The sequence below is a fragment of the Salmo salar genome, chromosome 26 (assembly GCF_965601325.2).
Source record: "Salmo salar chromosome 26, fSalSal1, whole genome shotgun sequence".
Lineage (NCBI taxonomy): Eukaryota > Metazoa > Chordata > Actinopteri > Salmoniformes > Salmonidae > Salmo > Salmo salar.
The window spans coordinates 27121662-27142619 of NC_138316.1; the positions used below are offsets into that span (position 1 = coordinate 27121662).

At 43.5% G+C, this 20958-nt stretch overlaps 1 protein-coding gene across 4 annotated transcripts; it reads right to left on the bottom strand.

The window, feature by feature from the left end:
* Positions 1 to 463: 463 nt before the first annotated feature.
* scube2 (signal peptide, CUB domain, EGF-like 2) lies at positions 464 to 20950 on the bottom strand. Of its 4 annotated transcripts, XM_082969586.1 has the most exons (23): positions 20752 to 20950; positions 20107 to 20223; positions 19730 to 19855; positions 19285 to 19419; positions 17418 to 17543; positions 17189 to 17305; positions 16342 to 16431; positions 15598 to 15714; positions 14506 to 14628; positions 13292 to 13408; positions 12880 to 13002; positions 12365 to 12481; positions 11975 to 12068; positions 11648 to 11754; positions 10401 to 10571; positions 9827 to 10033; positions 5151 to 5321; positions 3688 to 3855; positions 3243 to 3404; positions 2789 to 2986; positions 2298 to 2450; positions 2009 to 2088; positions 464 to 1819 (listed from the first exon to the last, which is right to left on the bottom strand). In XM_082969586.1, exons 1-23 carry the CDS (start codon positions 20837 to 20839, stop codon positions 1673 to 1675), a joined length of 3054 nt encoding a protein of 1017 aa, XP_082825712.1. In that variant the 5' UTR covers positions 20840 to 20950; the 3' UTR covers positions 464 to 1672. The 4 variants fall into 4 exon arrangements, with proteins under 4 accessions (XP_082825712.1, XP_045564617.1, XP_082825710.1 ...); XM_045708661.2 differs by lacking the exons at positions 10401 to 10571; positions 11648 to 11754; positions 11975 to 12068; positions 12365 to 12481 and having other exon boundaries at positions 20752 to 20948; XM_082969584.1 differs by lacking the exons at positions 10401 to 10571; positions 11648 to 11754; positions 11975 to 12068; positions 12365 to 12481; positions 20107 to 20223 and having other exon boundaries at positions 20752 to 20947.
* Between the last annotated feature and the right edge of the window lie 8 nt (positions 20951 to 20958).

A 20958-nucleotide genomic window follows, 5' to 3' on the forward strand; every position in this document is an offset into this window, starting at 1 on the left:
CTTATTTGTTCCGATTGGAAACGACAGGCTGTGGTATTGGTTTATGCAAATCTTTGGTTAGGGTCGCCTCGTCGCGAACCAGGCTTTCCGTGACAACGACGTGATTTCGGAGGTATGGCAACGCGAGACTAGGGTAAGTTTAGGGTAGGGACATCCCAAGGACGCCTGATAGCATTAACCCTACTGTTTTCTTACAGTGTCTCTGATTTCCCAATGTCTCTGATACAGTGCTGAAAATATAATCAATGTGAATTTTAAGTAATTACAATAGGTGATAGTGTGGCAGGCAATTTTTTGATTAATTCAAGAGCAAAAACAATTATAACTAATATAATGCAATAACTCATGTTATAGAGCCTATATAAAAAAAAAAACATAATTAATGTATTATTTTGATATGGACATTGTTGTTGCTTATATTGAAAATAGCATATCAGAAAGTAAAAGAAGTAAAGCAAAAGCACAATATTATGTTTATTCGCTTTATTTACAACATATTATATGTACAAACATAAAAATATAGACATACATTTATTTGCTAAGTCATAAGTGAATAGAGCGATTCTATTTTACAAACCTCTCATTCCATATTTGGAATGTATAATCTCACTTGCTCCCCCTCATATTGCTCTACATTTCTAGTCACACCGCTCAATAATCTCACTTCTATGAGTAGTGAAAAGTAGTCTTTGGTATCTGTTTGAATGATCATCGTGAAGAGCTAGTCTTGATCCATGGGCATTTGTTGTTCGCTCAAAGCCCAGTGGCATGGAGTATTCACTGTCCAGTCATTTTTAAAGTACAACCATGTTTTCAGGACAGCAAAAATACAGGTTGTGAAGGGATGTGTCGATACTGCACACGTGTCAGGAATGCAGTTAACTACAATACGTTAACATTTTCATCTAATACTTTTTACACAATATACAATACATTCATAAGGATAATTATTTTGTGGTATCACTACATTCTTTGTAGTGCTTTAAAGTTCCCACCATAAGGTCACATTTGTGCTATATTATTTTCTCATATTCAGGCATATTTCTGTCAACAATTCTGATCTAAATGTGAAACATGACTTTAATAATGTATGTTATAAGTATACACTATCTATGTGGTTGACATTTAACATAAACCTCAGTTAACTTTCTATACATAATCAAGAGTCTTTTCTCATCCGCCTTCTATGCTATTGGTGAAAGTTCCATTTACCATAATTATTTTCAAGATGTTGTTGTTACACCAGTATACAAATCGAAGCTTTCATGAATTTAAATGCTAACAATCAAATCAGCTTACCATTTCAAGCTTTATTCCTGAGACTGAAAGTTTAAAATCAAAAGGAAAAGACAAATGTTGCAATGCTCACACACAGGAGTGTATGGAAGTATCAGAGATGGATGTGGTATCGAAGTACAAAAAACTTAGCTCTAGAATGTAGACCAGATGTGATAGCGGGAGCTGCCACTTGTCTGCAGCATGACAGTCCACTACCCACCTATTCCCAGAAGGTCCAATTGAAGTCCATTTGAGGAAAGTGTCCAAGTTCAACTCTCTTAGTCAACTCTAGACTCAGTCAGTCTCTGTACAGGCAGGAGAAGTAAAGGACTCTTTTCTAGGGAGTAACTGGTTTTCTGAGATATCCACAAAGCAACTTGATGATTGTGCCTTCTTAAGGGCGAAGGAATCTCAAGACTTTAGAACGTAGAAATCGGATGAAGGATTTGGGGAACATTTCTCTTGACTCCTGTGCTGTGTAGTTGAAGAAGTTCTGTGGGTGGGCCAATACATCAAACAGTGCCTTCATAAGCTTCTTGTCCTGAGAAGAGAATGTAAACCAAAATATAGTACAGGTTAGAGTTCAATCTGAGACAGAGCCAACAATCATCTGACATTTTTACGTTGGTGCTCAAGTGAAGTTTGCATCCTGAATTTCTTATTGTGTCCACAAGAGGGGAGTATATGGCAGACAAAAGCTTTTTCCACAGGAAATACATGAAATCTTTACCTTGAGAATTTCTTGGTGATTTTCAGAGGCATATAATCTTCCGTCTCTGACTATATCTTCGATGAGTTCCTGGTAGTCCTCTGAAACATATATCATATATAAACATACCCAAGAGTATATTTCTATTTTATTTGTGCAATTGGAAGTAGGTGATACATTTGTGGTATTATGTAGACCTATCCAGACTTAAAATTCCAAATTAAATTACATTTCACAGACACTTGATCCATTGTTTTTAAGCATGTGTAATTTAAATGTCAATATTTCAACCAGTAAGGATGTCTCTTACCATCATAGGTCACATAAGGGACTTGGAAGCCCTTCCCACTGTTCCCTTCATTCGATTTAAACTGTATCCACAGCCTCTTGGAGCGGGAGGTGAAGGCAATAGGCCGTTCATAGGTCTGGCAGGTCTCATAGGTCGTCACAGAGTTGGAGAGAGCTGTGAATTGAGGAAATGGTCACATTATGACAAATCAAACACTAGTGCCATTCATTACTCTGAAAGTGGCAAGATCTAATGGTCTATTAGAAGCCCATAGTAACCCCTATGATCTCTGAGAGGCGCTATCCTATTATGCAGAACCTCCTACCAACACTGCCACCATCTTGTAATTCTAAAGACATTCATCACCAACATCTGGTCACCTGCAGTGAAATCACATTAATACTGTAGCACCCTGATAACACCCAGTCACCTAACAAGCCCTAACCTCCAACACGACACACACACACAGACAGACGCATGCATGCACGCACACACACAAAAAAAACACTCACAGCTCTTTCTCATGACCAGGTAGTCTCCACACTCATCCTCAATGGGGAGGAAGATCTCTGGGACCACGATGAGGATTCTGCGCTTAGGCGGTGGGTTGATGGTCCAGGTGCACTCGATGTTGGCTGGGTAGTTCCCTGGGTAGTTGGGAGACTCGATGTAGCCAGTGAAATCTCCCATCTCTCCCCCACAGTGTCTGTCTGTGAGGTGACAGGATAGTGTCAAATAGTTTACGCTGCCTTGGTGCTGCGACGCTAATTATCTACAGTAGCATCCCAAAGCAGGACAGGAACAATATTTATTTGAGCACAGTAGAGAAACCTGCATCTAGTTTTAGTTTACTCTACGTGTAGCCATTAAGTACATCTAAAGTGTGAAGCCATTAACACACAAATACATACACATGCACGCACAAACGTACGCACACACAGACAACTCTTGTGTGAACATACATACTTTTGCACTGCATGATGTTGGTGGAGCCGTCAAAGTCGGTGGTGGTATTTCCTGGGCAGGAGATGCAGTAATTCTGACCAAACTCCATCTGATACGTCCCCATGGGACAACGGATACAGCGGTGTGTGCTGGTGTTGTAGTGATGTCCCGGTGAACACTGGACTACAGGAGCAGAATGGGGTGTACCACGGTTTAGCACCTCTCATACACCAACATAAACCAATGTTGTATATTTCCATAAAACAGAAACTGCAGGGGAGTTCCCTTAAAGATCCAGAGTGTCTTCCAAATGGCACCCTATTCCGTATATAGTGCACTACTTTTGACCAGGGTCCATAGGGCTCTGGTCAAAGTTATACATTATATTGGGAATAGGGTGTCATTTGGGACTCACACCCAGACTTTATAGGCATAACTACATGGGATGGATAAGCTGACCCCTCACCTTTGGTCTCACACTCCTGGAAGGACACGGCACCATTGTGTTTTGTGACCAGGTTTCCTCCACAGTGGAAACAGGAAGTGCGCCCCACCTCTGGCTGGTAGGTACCCAGGGGACAGGGCAGGCAAGGGATGAATCCATCATGGGAGAACTGACCAGGGGGACATTGACCTGGGAAAACAACAACAGAGGACTGGTCAGAGGGACACTTGTTTCACTCAGCCTGCGCAAATCAAATCAAATGTATTTATATAGCCCTTCTTACATCAGCTGATATCTCAAAGTGCTGTACAGAAACCCAGCCTAAAACCCCAAACAGCAAGCAATGCAGGTGTAGAAGCACGGTGGCTAGGAAAAACTCCCTAGAAAGGCCAAAACCTAGGAAGAAACCTAGAGAGGAACCAGGCTATGAGGGGTGGCCAGTCCTCTTCTGGCTGTGCCGGGTGGAGATTATAACAGCACATGGCCAAGATGTTCAAATGTTCATAAATGACCAGCATGGTCAAATAATAATAATCATAGTAGTTGTCGAGGGTGCAACAAGTCAGTAACACAAGAGTAAGTGTCAGTTGGCTTTTTCATAGCCGATCTTTGAGAGTATCTCTACCACTCCTGCTGTCTCTAGAGAGTTGAAAACAGCAGGTCTGGGACAGGTAGCACGTCCGGTGAACAGGTCAGGGTTCCAGCAGGTCTGGGACAGCAGGTCTGGGACAGGTAGCACGTCCGGTGAACAGGTCAGGGTTCCATAGCCACAGGCAGAACAGTCCCATCGTACATGTGGTCATTTAGCAGACAGACACTCTTATCCAGAGCGACTTAAAGACGAGCACTCTACCACAATAAGTCTAAGGCCAGGAGAGCAGATGTCAGTGGAGTGATGTAATGCAAGGACATTATCTACCATGGAACAACCTCTCTCATATCTCCTGACTGACTTTAACAAACTGTCTCTCCCATAGCTCTTTTTTGTTTAGTCTATTGGTGGGGAAAGCAGGAGATGGGATCTGTGGCTTAGCCACACATTGGTTGTGATAACAGTGTTTGGGGGGGTGAAAACATGGTGGCCCCTTCTTCTCTTTATTCAGGAGTGGGCAGGGCCCGGGTGTGGCTGTTTAATTCAAACAGGGCTTGAATGTTCCGAGGCTTACACGACTTTATACAAAGCAGAACATCTGCCTGTGGGGAGATTTTGATCAGGGTATCACTCCTTCCTGTGTATTTCATATATACTCATAACAGGATGTGATTCTGACTGGGAGACTAGTTTTAAGATCACTTTTAAAAAAAGATCAAACCATGATGGAAAACTATGCCAAGGTCTTTGAAGGAGCTCAGTGTATTTTGGTGCAGTTATCTTTATGATTATGATGGTTGAGTAAGTAAGTATCCAAGGTGACTCATGTCTCATGTCTTGTACACCGTTAGGAGATACATGATTACTCATATCCTCAACTCTTGAGCCTTACCTCCACACTCAGAGATATTCCGCGCCCCAACCGACCTGGGGCTTCCTCTCACCTCTGGCCCTGGACAGACCTCGCAAGAAATCTTCCCCTCTTCATCTTGGTACATTCCAGCTGGACACAGAACACACCTTCCCTGATCCCTGTCATAGTACGTTCCAATAGTGCAGCTCACTAGCAAAAGGTAGAAGAATGAGGCAGATTGGCTAGATAATAGGGACGCTACACACACACACACACACACACACACACACACACACACACACACACTGGCATTCAAGCCCACAAGAGGTCCAGTGTTAAGCTGTTAAAAAGGCATTGCAAATCGACCTGCTGCAGCTATGCACAAATAAAGACATAAGAGCACTGAGCTGCTCTCCAGATGCCTTTGTGTCCCACATCAAACAAGTTCTTACACTTCACATAACACCGGTGTGCATTGGGGAAAGAACTCTACATACCATCCTAAGCACCCTCACCTCTACCAAAGCACATACAGAGCCAGTCAAAATGAGTGTTTGTCTGTTATCTCACAAGAGCGTGCAAAGCCTGATTACAGGGATGCACACCATCAGCTTTCATTTCCCCCTTTTTCATGTTTTACTTTGTAGAACAACGTCTCTAATTTATGTTTGAATTATTGTGTGTGTCTGGTGAACTTCTTAAAGGGGGAAATTACATCTAATCATCTCTCCAAACAGAGAGGAGTGAAGTGAAATAATTTTGCGTTTTCATAAAAAAAATATCCCTCAGGAAAATCTAAGTAAGAAGAGCTTTTCAGGAGAGAACCAGCCATAATGAGTTAATGAGGAACACACAAAGCCTTTAACGCACATCCATTATGTGTGCCTCAGCAACTTGATTTTCCTTAAGAGAAAAAAAATGTCATTCTCTCAAGAGCAGTTCATTTTTTCTGCCTTTTGTTTATCCTGAATGACCATGAGGAGCCACCGTCGCATTGTCTCCACCAGCTTTTATTTGATGCAGAGAGCGAGAGAAGAGAATAGTGAGAGAGAGAAAAAAAACTTGAAGCCTTTCAAATGCAGAGGCAATTCTATAGAGTCCTCGAATTGATGGCCCCAAAGAGGTTTAAAAGACCTTTCACCTCTATTCAAGTATTTGATGACATAGGCAAACACTATGGTATCACAATGGTAAGGAGCTGAACCCAATAAAAGGGGTCAGAGTTCTGAATCCACCCATTCTGCCTGCCCCAATCACTTCTTGCGCCTATCAAGCAGAGGCCCAAACAGCTGATGCTAATTAATTCCCATGGTGTTGCTGAAGTCAATTCTCCGCAGCAGTTTAGTGGCTGGGGTCATGCAGAGTGGCCCTGACTGAGGGGGGATATAGCACTCAAACTCCCAGCTTAAATCAACAGCACTTCCTAATCATCTCCAATGTTAAAACGAACATGCACTATTTTATGTAAAAGAGATCAGGAGAATACTCGTACACAGGGTTTCAGACACTACACACTGGCAAGTTTTGCTGTTGGCTATTGTTGTTTTTCATAGTAATACAGTCATTCTGCCCCATTAAGTGGTCTGAAACTAAAGTCCAACATACTTATACTGGGTTGAGGCATACGGAAATGCAAATGTTGTTGTTGATCAACCATGAATGATTTAAACTCAGCAAAAAAAGAAACGTCCCTTTTCAGGACCCTATCTTTCAAAGATAATTCGTAACAATCCAAATAACTTCACAGATCTTCATTGTAAAGGGTTTAAACACGGTTTCCCATGCTTGTTCAATGAACAATAATCAATTAATGAACATGCACCTGTGGAACGGTCATTAAGACACTAACAGCTTACATACGATAGGCAATTAATGTCACAGTTATGAAAACTTAGGACACTAAAGAGGCCTTTCTACTGACTCTGAAAAACACCAAAAGAAAGATTCACAGGGTTCCTGCTCATCTGCGTGAACATGCCTTAGGCATGCTGCAAGGAGGCATGAGGACTGCAGATGTGGCCAGGGCAATTAATTGCAATGTCCGTACTGTGAGACGCCTAAGACAGCGCTAAAGGGAGACAGGACGGAAAGCTGATCGTCCTCGCAATGGCAGACCACGTGTAACAACACCTGCACAGGATCGGTACATCCGAACATCACACCTGCGGGACAGGTACAGGGTGGCAACAACAACTGCCTGAGTTACATCAAGAACGCACAATCCCGCCATCAGTGCTCAGACTGTCTGCAATAGGCTGAGAGAGGCTGGACTGAGGGCTTGTAGGCCTGTTGTAAGGCAGGTCCTCAGCAGACATCACTGGCAACAACGTCGCCTAGGATCGATTTGGAGGTGGAGGATCCATCATGGTCTGGGGTGGTGTGTCACAGCATCATCGGACTGAGCTTATTGTCATTGCAGGCAATCTCAATGCTGTGCCTAACAGGGAAGACAACCTCCTCCCTCATGTGGTACCCTTCCTGCAGGCTCATCCTAACATGACCCTCTAGCATCACAATGCCACCAGCCATACTGCTCGTTCTGTGCGTGATTTCCTGCAAGACAGGAATGTCAGTGTTCTGCCATGGCCAGCAAAGAGCCCGGATCTCATTCCCATTGAGCACGTCTGCGACCTGTTGGTTGGGATGGTGAGAGCTAGGGCCATTCCCCCCAGACATGTCCGGGAACTTGCAGGTGTCTTGGTAGAAGAGTGGGGTAACATCTCACAGCAAGAACTGGCAAATCTGGTGCAGTCCATGAGGAGGAGATGCAGCTGGTGGTCACACCAGATACTGACTGTTACTTTTCAGTTACTTCTGTTACTCCCCCCCCCCCCCCCCCCCTTTGTTCAGGGACACATTATTCAATTTCTGTTAGTCACATGTCTGTGGAACTTGTTCAGTTTGTCTCAGTTGTTTAATCTTGTTACGTTCATACAAATATTTACACATGTTAAGTTTGCTGAAAATAAACGCAGTTGACAGTGAGTGAGTGACGTTTCTTTTTTTGCTGAGTTTAGAATGAAAAAAAACTCTGATTAAACATATGAGATATTTCACCAGTTGGTTTATTGGAATACTGCCGGGTACTATATCATGAGATTCATAACGTTCACAATTTGGTTTGAGAGAAAGAGTGCTAGATATTTTATGAGTGAGGAATAAGAAGGCATTGCTTTTCTCTCAGCACTAGTGAGGCTGAGGCCATGTTGTTTGGAGGATTTCTCTCCCAACTGAAGCAGTGAGAACAAGCCCCAATGGGATTTACAATGGAGTGGGCAAACTGAAAGGGTTAAACTGCACTAATTGAGCTTAGCCAGGGGTGGAGGGAAAAATATAGCTCCTTTATAGAGCTGGGGGTTACGGCTCCCTTTCAGCCCCCCTTCGAAATTACATGTCTACACCCCTGCCTGTCCACTGGTCTGCTTAATGATCATCTGAAACTAACTGCAGTGTGGGAATCCTACACACTGGCAACTTTACTCTCCTGAGTTTTGTTTTGTTTTGTTTTAAGACTTAAGATTTACTTATGAGGTAAGTAACTCATATGAAACACAAAAACAACAAGCAACAAAGCTACAAAGCAAAATCAACAGCTAAGGGTAATTTGAATCCAGCACAAAATGTTAGTCTCCTGTAATTTGGAGGCAGAAAGAAACAGACACCAGCGAGAGTTCGCTTCGCTGGGGATACCTTGGATTAAGGGATGCTTGGTTTGTAAAACTGTTAGATTATTTCCCTGTTGTGTGAAAATCATTACATTTAACCAGCTATGGGCAGTCTATGAACCAGAATGGATCAAACACCATCCTTCCCCCACTCAACCCCCTCCATCCTCACCCACTCAACCCCCTCCATCCTCACCCACTCAACTCCCTCCATCCTCACCCACTCAACCTCAATAAGGATGGGGGGTAAGAGAGGAGAACTCTGGATCAAGACAGAGGCAGGCTAGAACAGCTTTGAGAGGTCGGTCTATAATAATCTTAAATATGGTAGCTTGGATCAGATTCAGACAGGGGCTCTAGAGGTAGACGACCAATCATTACAGAGTTAACGGTGGACAGAAAACTGACTCTCTACTGACCACACTGAGACAGACAGGCAGAATGCAGCAGCAGGCAGTGGGCTTACTATGCTTACTGTGAGGCCCTGAACTGGGGGCACGCAGCTCTCTGCTCCCCTCCCCTCCGCCAGAGAAAACACATGCCAGCCTCCTTTCTACTGCTGATTTGGACAGGGTTTCATTAAAGCTAATGGACTTTTCCCCCATTATGGCTGTAAAACGAAATATGACCAGCGGCAACAACAGCAAAAGCTAGCGGCTGCCATCACACCTTCTGTTGCACTTTATCCCACGGAGATGCTATAAGATCTCTTCGCTTTGCGAGCCAGCCAACAACAGGCTCTCTTTTCTCTGTGCGAGCCGAGCAAGCACTCTCCATACCAGCTCATTACAGCATGTCGGCACCCAAATATGGCAGTCATCTGGCCAACACCTGCTCCAAATCCAATCAATAAACAAACCTGTCTAAATATATCTTGCTGGCATGGCTATGACTATGAGCTGCTCTGTGTGGGAGCCAGGGCTTGGCTCCAGGGGTGGCTCAGATACAGGCAGAAACAGATACAGGTAGATGCTCAAGATGCTACTCATTTTATACATACATTTATACCTATATCTTATGATACTCAGAACACTCAAGATGCTCACTCACCACACTTCCTGTCCACCAGTACCTGCCCTTTCCCACAGTGTTCCGGCAGGTCCACCGGCCGGGCCAGCCTCTTGGCCAGCTCGTAGTTAGAGCCAGCGAAGTGGAGGTGGAACTGATCTCGGTGGATGGACTTCCTCAGGGTACGGATAGTCTTCCTCAGCCTCTTCTCTGAGCGCCGGCGCACACAGCCCAGGTCACAGCTCTCTGCTGAGAGAAACACCAGATACCAAAACTGTCCTCGCAACCCAATGAGACCACAAAACACACGCAAACAAAACCACACACACATACCGGTACTAAAATAGATAGACACACACACTTGTGTACATATCCATTCCAACACACAGACACCAGAACATTTGATCAACCACTTGCTCCCTCAGTATACAAGGGAAACCTCCAAACCTACACTTTCCCCAAAGATCCCACCACCTCAAAACACCACGTCAAAACAGGAGATACTTTAACATGTTTGGCTTGTTAAGTGACGAAAAGCAAGAGCAGAGAGAGAAACAGGAAGCAGAGTGTCAGCCAGAGGACTGGGGTCACAGCAGGGCAGAGCAGAGAGACCAACCTGTTACCTCCTCTAGGTTCACATCCAACTCAAACTCAGCCGTGATGGTGGAGCCCTCCTCCTCATAACCCGCCTTCCTGCCGTGGCGGCTCCGCATCGGGTGGCCAGACGAGCTGCAGCGCAAGCGCACATAGCTGAACTGGACGTTCTCCGTGAAGGGGGGCCTGCTGTCTGTGGACACGACCAGCCACACAGGACATGGACACACACAACCACATGCATGCACGGAGATAAACACACACACACATGCATGCATGGAGACAAACACACACACACACGTTACTGAATAACTATATGGTCTATAACTGGTTAACTATAGCAGGTAGAGTGAGGATAAAACTTAATTGCAATGTCACAACACTTAAATCTAAGGAGATTATATCCTTTGTGTGTTTTTATTTTTTATTTAACCTTTATTTAACTAGGCAAGTTAGTTAAGAACAAATTATTATTTTACAATGACGGCCTACACCGGCCAAACCCTAACCCGGACAACGCTGGGCCAATTGTGCACGCCCTATTGGACTCCCAATCACGGCTGGTTGTGATACAGTCCGGGATCGAACCAGGGTCTGTAGTGATGCCTCTAGCACTGTTCAAGTACTGATGTTTCTAATCATTCTTTAAAAAGCAGTGACTTCTCTGTGTATCCTGTTAAACATACACTCTTTTCCCCCTGATAAAAAGGAAAAATCCCTTGACTTCCATATGTCTATAAATCAAAATGCAAATACTGAAGACTTGATTTGGTATGAAGTTGTTTTGCCTTTATATGTTGTGTTTCTGGTTGTTTAGGTCAGGCTAGAGTGACACAGGCTGATGCAGATCTGTGATGGTGTGTTGCCTTTGGACAGGGGGATAATGAGAGGTGACTGGGAAAAGTTCCCTTTTTATTTGAACACCATGCCAGAACCCATTGTAGAAAATATTTGATTTAACAATCAGAAGTCCGTTTGATTGATAGCTGGGTAGGGGCCAAGTGAAAGGCATGCTATGGCTAATTACGTTTTCCCCTGTCACTGCCAGCCAATGTGTAGTGCTGAGACATTCAAAACATTTCAGACAGCACTACTTCCCCCTACGTATTTCTTTCATATTTAGCTCACTCTCAGTTTACTACAATCCAGCAGCCTCAAGGTCTGGTTCCTGTTATCAAGTTTGTTGCATGAAATGTAGGCAGTGCCAGGTTAATCTGCATTGTTTTAATGAATGAGGTGCTGTTGGACTTGTGTTAGAAACCTCTGTACCTGAGTGAGCTGCGTTCAGGCTCTCCTTCAGTCTCTCTTGACTACGTTTCAAGTTGCACTTTCCTGTGCCAGACTTAAAAGTGGCTGTGGTCTTAATTCGCAGGACACTTGACATTTCTGGTCCTACGGTACAAAGGAAATAATAGCACATTGTTAACCTTTGATAAAAAGGAAAAATCCCTTGACTTCCATATGTCTATAAATCAAAATGCGAATACTGAAAACTTGATTTGGTATGAAGTTGTTTTGCCTTTAAATGTTGTGTTTCTGGTTGTTTAGGTCAGGCTAGAGTGACACAGGCTGATGCAGATCTGTGATGGTGTGTACTTGCCCAAGCAATACGAGCCACTTCCATTCCTTTGTGCTCCAGCCAAGCAGGGCAGAGGCATTCCACAGGTCACTGTATAAGAATCCTCCGTCCCTGTAAACGCACACAGGGGCATGAGACAGGCCACCAAAGACAAAAGGCAGAGCCACAAAAGGCCTGGTCACCAAAAGCAAACAGACGGCGTGCTGGAACATGAGGCAGCGCTGCTCTGCAGACTGATAGTAGTAGTAACTCAATTTGTGTCCCAAATGGTACCCTATTTCCTGTATAGGGCACTACCCTTGACCAGAGCCATGTGGGCCCTGGACAAAAGTTGTGTAATATAAAGGGAATAGTGTGCCATTTGGGATGCAGTCCAATAGTAGTAGTAGTAGTAACTGATAACTCACCACTGGTGATGTGGACCTGGGACTGGCAGGTCAGGTAGCAGCGGTCACTTCCCTCCTGCCTGCTGCAGTTTAAGGTTGGTTTCGAGGGGGGCCTTGTTGCTGGGAAACCCTCTGCCTCTAGATGGAAACCATAACAAACTCAGAGGTAAAGTGCAGACTTGGACCGTGGTAGAAAGACAGACAGACGGAGGAGGGTAGAAGTTGTGAGAAGTTGTGGGAACAGAGTGAAACCTATCCAAGGAGAAGAAGAAAATGGGAACAGCAGTAATTGCCTTTATTCTATTTTTGTCCCAGGTTTTAAACCAAAGACCAGAGAGAAAAACAGAGCAGTAAAGAGAAAGAGAAGAAAATAACTCAAAGTATCTCCTGTTTTTAGTCCCCAAAACTTTCAAAACATACATGTGGTACACATATATGATTTTATGTCAAAAACAGTTGACCAAAAACTCGTCAGTTTATCACAACACACCCCAAACCTTCTAGAGCCCCCCAGGCCTGAAGGGGCACTGTCTTACCAATACAATCCTTTTTGTTCCAGTGTAGCTTATAACCAGGGTGGCAGTGGCACTCAAACCCACCCCTGGTGTTCTCACAACCCTGCTCACAACCTCCGTTGTTCACACTGCACTCATTTATGTCTGAGAAGAAAGCAGAAAACATCCATATGTTATTCGCAGCATTCTCACCTCACTTCATTCACAAAACATCCATTATTTTTTCAGCAAAAACGACTAAAAACACCACAATGAACTATTCAGAATGGTGTGAAATGGTGTAGATGGTATCAAAGCCCTTTCACCATAAGCATAATACCCTATACACATTAGTTTATAGAAAATCCAAACATTAACTATTCAGAATGGTGTCAAAACCCTTTCCCCATACCATAAGTATAATACCCCATAAGCATTAATCTTATAGTCTTACCTCCACAGTGGGCCAGTCCATACAGGGTGTACCCTTTGTTGCAAACACACTCAAAACCACCAGGGGAGTTCACACACGTGTGACCACATGTCCTTTCGAAATAACACTCGTCTATATCTGTCATTAAAAGCAGAGGGATATTCTTTTTCAATTTAAGGTAGTAGAATTGGGGTTTTAAATGGTACAGCATGGTATCACTAGGTGATGAATTGTGGCATTGTCTTTTGATTGTTCATTTTAAAGACAGCAGCATCTTAATGACGGGTTGTATCAGAAGGATGAAATCAGTTTGTACTAAACATTAAGATTTATACTAGCACATGTTAAGGATCTTCAGAGGACTCCTTCAAGTCAATACTGGCAAACCGTTCAGCCTCCCACTCTCTTTGTCCTATCTTCCAGCAGCACCTACACAGAACAACAGCCCAGTATACTGTGCAGTCCCAGCCCCTTCCACAGATGTAGGGCTGACAGGCAGGAGAGTAAAGAGAAGAGGCCTACCATGGCAGGAGAGTGAAGAGAAGAGGCCTACCCTGAGAAGAGAGTGAAAAGAAGAGGTCTACCCTGGCTGGAGAGTGAAGAGAAGAGGCCTACCCTGACCAGAGAGTGAAAAGAAGAGGTCTACCCTGGCTGGAGAGTGAAGAGAAGAGGCCTACCCTGACAGGAGAGTGAAAAGAAGAGGTCTACCCTGGCTGGAGAGTGAAGAGAAGAGGCCTACCCAGACAAGAGAGTGAAAAGAAGAGGTCTACCCTGGCTGGAGAGTGAAGAGAAGAGGCCTACCCTGACAAGAGAGTGAAAAGAAGAGGTCTACCCTGGCTGGAGAGTGAAGAGAAGAGGCCTACCCAGACAAGAGAGTGAAAAGAAGAGGTCTACCCTGGATGGAGAGTGAAGAGAAGAGGCCTACCCTGACCGGAGAGTGAAAAGAAGAGGTCTACCCTGGCTGGAGAGTGAAGAGAAGAGGCCTACCCTGACAAAAGAGTGAAAAGAAGAGGTCTACCCTGGCTGGAGAGTGAAGAGAAGAGGCCTACCCTGACAAGAGAGTGAAAAGAAGAGGTCTACCCTGGCTGGAGAGTGAAGAGAAGAGGCCTACCCTGACCAGAGAGTGAAAAGAAGAGGTCTACCCTGGCCGGAGAGTGAAGAGAAGAGGCCTACCCAGACAGGAGAGTGAAAAGAAGAGGTCTACCCTGGCTGGAGAGTGAAGAGAAGAGGCCTACCCTGACAGGAGCGCTCGTCAGTAAGCAGCTTGAAGCCCTTCCAGCAGTTACACTCAAAGCTGCCGATGGTGTTCCTGCAGAAGTGGTCGCAACCGCCGTTGTGCAGCTCACACTCATTAATGTCTGTGAGAGACAAGTTATAAAACTGGTATTATTCAGACAGACATACACTCCCCTCCATATATATTTGGACAGAGAAGCTTTTTTTTTAAATGTGTCTCTATACTTAGACTTTTATTTGAGGGTATTTCGATACATATCTGTTTAACCATTTAGAAATGAAAGCACTTTATGTATCTAGTCCCCCCATTTAAAGAAGTCATACGTATATCACTTTTAGTGTGTTAAAGTTGTCAAAAGGTTAGCATTTGATCCCATATTCCTTGCACGCAATGACTACATCAAGTTTTGCAGTTTGTTTTGGCTGTGTTTTGGGTTATGTTTTGCCCAATAGGAACTGAATGGTGAATAATGTCTTCTGCCATTTTGGAGTCACTTTTATTGTAAGTAAGAATAGAAGACATTTCTGAACACTTCTACATTCATGTGGATACTACCATGATTATGGATGATTCATGAATAATGATGAGTGAGAAGGTTACAGAGGCAGAAAGAACGATCTCACTCATCATTATTCATAATTCTTTCATGATTTTTCTTAATCCTGACATTATCAGGATTAATTTAGTATTCAGAAACATATTATCTACTCACTTAGAAAGAAAATTACTCCAGTCATCATTCAACCATTCAGGAGGCTACCATTCACTGTAGCCTCATATGAAACATTTGATCTCAAATCTAAAATGCTGGAGTATAGAGCCAAATGAAAAATGTTAGCTTCACTGTCCAAATACCTATGGAGGGAGATGTGAAGCGTGTTAAATAAAAGTACATTGACCTGATTAATAAGAGATGGAGATGAAGATGGCCTGCCTCCAAAATGGCACCTATTCCCTATAAAATGCATTACTTTTGACCAGAGCCCTATGGGCCCAGGTCAAAAGTAGTTCACCAAATAGGGAAAAGAGTGCCATTTGGAACTCAGACATAGAGATGGAGTTGAGGTTCTTGGTGGACGGTTGGTCTGACCTGTGCACGTCTTCCCGTCAGGCTGCAGAGTGAAGCCCACAGGGCAGCTGCAGCGTACGCCCGTGGATGTGTCCTTACACGTGGAGTCACACCCACCGTTATTTACCGCACAGTTCTCTGAAAGGCCAGCGTGAATAGATTCAATGTCAACATGCTGCTGTTATGTACTATACTGAATGAAGGGTTATAAAAATGCCTATACATCATGTACTGTCGTTATAGTGCTATTGCCAAAGTCTGGTTTTTAACCCTACCAACAGACATTGAGTAGACAACAGCAGTAGTCCTAGACACTGAGCTAGCAACCCAGTCACATACATACAGTGTTTACTAGGTGTGAACATTGACACAGCACACCATGACTGACAGTGCTATACATTGGGAAACCCAACGTCATCCCCATCCTAAACGGAAGGAAAACGTGAAATGTACCACACTGTCACAAAAGCATATTTTTCAGGGGAGGAATCGGGCGGTGAGAAAGTCAGGGTCCATAGTCATTTCACAGTTTGCTCTAAAGCCTGTGGAATGTCTTGGTTTACTGGGCCTTGCTCTTCTCCCCTCTGAAAAACACCTATGGATGATTCCTGGCAGCATAACCCATGGTAACTAAAGTCATTCAAATAGTCCAACTGACAGAATCCTCTCAGTCAGTAGCTGAGTCTGTTTGGTTTTGTTATTTTAGTGCTGTATAAGTAACAATGGGTAATAACAGTGGAATTTGTGCAATTATACAATTATTACCCATGAACAGCCTGCGCTTGACACGTTTGTCCACCTCAGTGAAGGACGTGGCGTTGTGATCAGAGCTCTCAGTAGTTGTCTCGTCCCGCTCTGTAATACAGACAGTGGGTGACGTGAGTAACAGTCAGTAACCTAACCAACAGAATACACGTAGATACATACACGGTATTTTAGTCTAACTAAAATAAACACAGGTCAACATTTAAGAAAATGGTTTGCACCAAGTTGCCTCCTGTTCTGTTCTGTCTGCTGATGCACAGTAGCTGAATTGCCCAGTGGACACCTTGGTGGTCTGTAAGTGTAGTCTACCTCCCCCGGATGTTTTTCTGTGTTCCTCTCTGTAACCAGCAGCATGTTTACACCTAAGACATGCAGTTTGGCTGTCTATGCGTGTGGCAGATAAGGCAGGAGATGGAACTGTGAGATGGAGCTGGAGACAACTCAGTGATAATCCTGGACCCCACACACACAGTAGCGCCGCGGGAGAAACAGATACTACCCACAGGCCTACCGTACGTCTCCTTCCTATCTGACGGCTGATGCTTATCATATCCACCATGTGCAAATGGAAGAAATACACACTCGCTATCAGGAGAGAAGGCAAGCTCCTCGAAAGGATTGCCATTTCATCCACAGGCTCAAGATGTGATCATTTAAACGGGTGAGGTTCAGTGGGTGAGAGTAACAAAAAGGAGGAGAATGAAGAAGTGTACAGATGGAAATATCTAGAAGGATCCAGTCTATTTCACCATTATTGACTAGGTAATCTGGTTTGCTATACGTAGAGATGCTTACAGGTAAGTACCAGGTATGTAAGTAGGCCTGGATGTGGTTGGTCAGCTCTTACCTACACAGGACCTGCCGTCAGAGTGCAGGGTGTACCTCACATGACACCTGCAGATGGGCCCCTGCTCCATGTCCTCACAGGTGTGCTGGCAGCCCCCGTTACCATGGTTACAGGTCACTAGGCCAATGACACAAAACTTGGGTCAATTCCAAAGTTCAACTCATGTGTTATCTAAACAAAACTCTTGATTGAGCTGGCTAAACGATCAATCACAAAAATTCACACATACAGATGCAGCCTCTTTGGTTCTTGGCCAGCTCGAATCCTGGGCGGCACTCGCAGGCCACTCCTCCCTTGGGTGTCTCCTTGCAGATGTGAGCACAGCCATGCTCCTTATTCATACAGCTAAGGCCCTCTGGGAAAGAGAGGTAACACTTTACTTTAGGTTGCTCCTATACCTGTGTAATAACACTGTAATTACACTACTAACAACAGTGTATTCACATGTTGCTACATATAGTACATGGTAATGAAATACAGAGGAGGCAAAACAACTGACACTGCACAACACCAATGATGTCTGAAGATAGATTATTGAAGCCCCCTGACTAGAAATCTGCCACAACCCTTTGGGGCATGGCCAAACAATAACACTTCCTAGAGAGGGCTGACATGCAAGTGCAGTGGACCCATCAAATGTGCAACTCCAAATGGACTGGGCTGGCCTAGCTTTTTCAAGCCATATCAAAAAGAGAGGGGAAAGAAAAGCAAGTGGCTGGGAAAGGACAAAGAGTAAAGCCCACAGGCAGAGAGAGAGAGCTTTTCCCTGAAGGCAAGCAGAAACAAAGCTAAGAACCTACACTTTGAGTGGACACTCAGATAAGTACTTTATTTAATCAGATTTTACCCTGGTCATTCTACATATTCATATACTTTATACACTGAGTTTTCAAAACATTAAGGACACCTTCCTAATGTTAAGTTGCAACAGATTCAATTAATCAGGGCATGGACTCTACATGGTTTTGAAAGCGTTCCACAGCGATGCTGGCCCATGTTGCCTCCAATGCTTCCCACAGTTGTGTCAAGTTGGTTTAAATAGCTTGTCTTGCCCATTCACCCTCTGAATGGCACACATATACAATCCATGTATACATTGTCTCAAGGCTTTAAAATCCTTCTTTAACCTGTCTCCTCCCCTTCATCTACACTGATTGAAGTGGATTTAACAAGTGACATCAATAAGGGATAATAGCTTTCACCTGGATTCACCTGGTCAATCTATGTCATGGTATGTCATGGAAAGAGCAGATATCCATAATGTTTTGTACACTCAGTGTGTATGGGAGTCAGACTCACACTATTATCTTCTATCCTAATACCATCATTGGCCTTCTCCCAGGTCACTGTAGAGAGTAGCTCCTTTAAACTTATGCTGCAACGGCTGAGTGGATGTGCTGGTAGGATTAGCAAACCCAATGTAAGTGAAAAGCCTTTGGATCTCTTCATTGAATTTAGTGAGAATAAAACAACAATACTTGTGAGAGCTTTATTCTAATGTAAGAAACAGACCACAAAAGCCCAAGTGTTTCAGTTATTAACTTGTTTTGTTCTCTGGGACACAGGGATCCTTTTCCCACAGCATGGGTCCTTTGGAGCCCGACTGCTCTTGATAATGCCACAGAGAGGGGACCGATTTAACAGCTGTCATCCATCATTGTGCTGTCAATCACACTCTCGTATGTGAACATTCGAGAATTAGCTCAATAATTCTCTGCTGTGCCCCTGACACGGCTTAGTAGCCTACCTTAACACAAACACACATACACACACACATAGGGATGCACACACACACACACACACACACACACACACACACACACACACACACACACACACACACACACACACACACACACACACACACACACACACACACACACACACACACACACACAAGGACGCATACACACACATAGACTGAGACACAAACATACAGAAACATGCATGGACTAAGACACAACAGACATGCATGCACACACACGCACACACACACACAGACAGACACAGAGAGACACATACTGAACATACACACATTTGAAGGTGGGAAGGAGAGTTGGAAGCCATCACAGGGCAGGTATTCCAGGGGTACTCACCCACAGAGCGGTGGATACATGTGTGCTGGTTGTCACTGAGGAAGAAGCCATCTTTGCAGCAGCACTCATAACTCCCCATGGTGTTGACACATGTATACTGGCACCCTCCATTGTTGAAGACACACTCGTCCACATCTGCAGGCAGAGCCAGGACATGACTTCTCAGAACAATGAAATAACTGGATGAATGTTCATGAATTCCTAGGCTAAGTCTTCATGAAAACTATAAAGAAATATTACAACAAATCTCTATTTACCTGGCTGTCACACATTGTTCAATGTGTGACAGCCAGGTAGCAGAATATAAACGAATTCCCTATTAAAATCATACACTTTTAATGCCATCTTAATTCACTGTATAGGCCTAAAGTTATGTCTGCGAAATGATTGTCAGACATTCAATACATCAAATGTTGTTTACCTTGTAGTCTGAAATGTATCTTACCAAGACAATTATGTCCATCGTGCGCTAAATTGAATCCATCATGGCAAGTGCAACGATAATTGCCTGGTATGTTGTTACATTCGTGTACACAGCCACCATTGTACTCGATATCGCATTCATCAATGTCTAAAAGGGAGTCAAGTCGAGATTGAAGAATGTTTGCCATTTGAGCATTTAATGGAAAAGGGTCCTTTCAAACAATTTAAATAAAAAGTCATGCATTATGCCAAGGTTTAGGATATATAATCACAATGTCATTGAAACTTGTCTTGATAATCCATGGAACTCTTGGTCCAAAGAATTCAAATGTGTCTCATATGATCCCAATACAAACATGAGTGATGAAAGGAACAAGGAATTACAGAGGAGATAATTACCTTCACAATGTTTACCGTCGCCTTTAAAGCCTACTTTACACGTGCACTTGTAAGAGGCTTGGGTATATTGACAAATAGCATCAATGTGACATCCATCACTTCCTTCTGCGCATGCATCTGGATTCGAAATCCACATTATGGCATAAAATGTTACCAGAACAACATTTCGTTATGAATCTCAAAAATCTGTATTTTAGTCATGTACATTAGGATTATGGGATTAATGTGCTCCTTATTAAATCCTCAATATTCAATTCAACACTGAATAATTTCCGTTAAATAGGTAAAAGTCTAATTCGCCAGGTTCTGAGTACTAAAGTTAACAAAACATTGATCCGATTGAAATTAAAATGAACCCATTCCTTATCATTGGTACATTTGTTATTATTTTTATCTGAAAACAACTTAGTAGGTAGGTTCAAATGTAGGACTTCGTTAAAAAAGCAACCAGACAAAAGAGATTCATCAAGTCCCAATTTTTACAATTGAAGCCAAAACTGAGTGAACAAACTATAGTACTGTAAAACAAAATAAAGTCTTCCAAGTAGTTGGAAACTATACATCATTTGAAAACAACAACAACATGGGCGCAAACACTCTTATAAAAGGTGCATAAAAACAGCCTTTGAAACTCATACAACGCACCTGGATTCTCTAGAAGAGCGGCGATTTGGCGAGTATTTAACAAGAGCAAAAACAAACAAAAGTCCCTTGCAATACAAATAGCTCCCATGGTGATATGATCCAAGTTTTGGAGGTGTCCTTAAAAGGACGCGTTTGCTCTGAAGTCTTGACCAAGTGTCAGCCTCATTTTCATTCTAGCCTTCAGTCGGCTTCACAAGTGGATTTGGA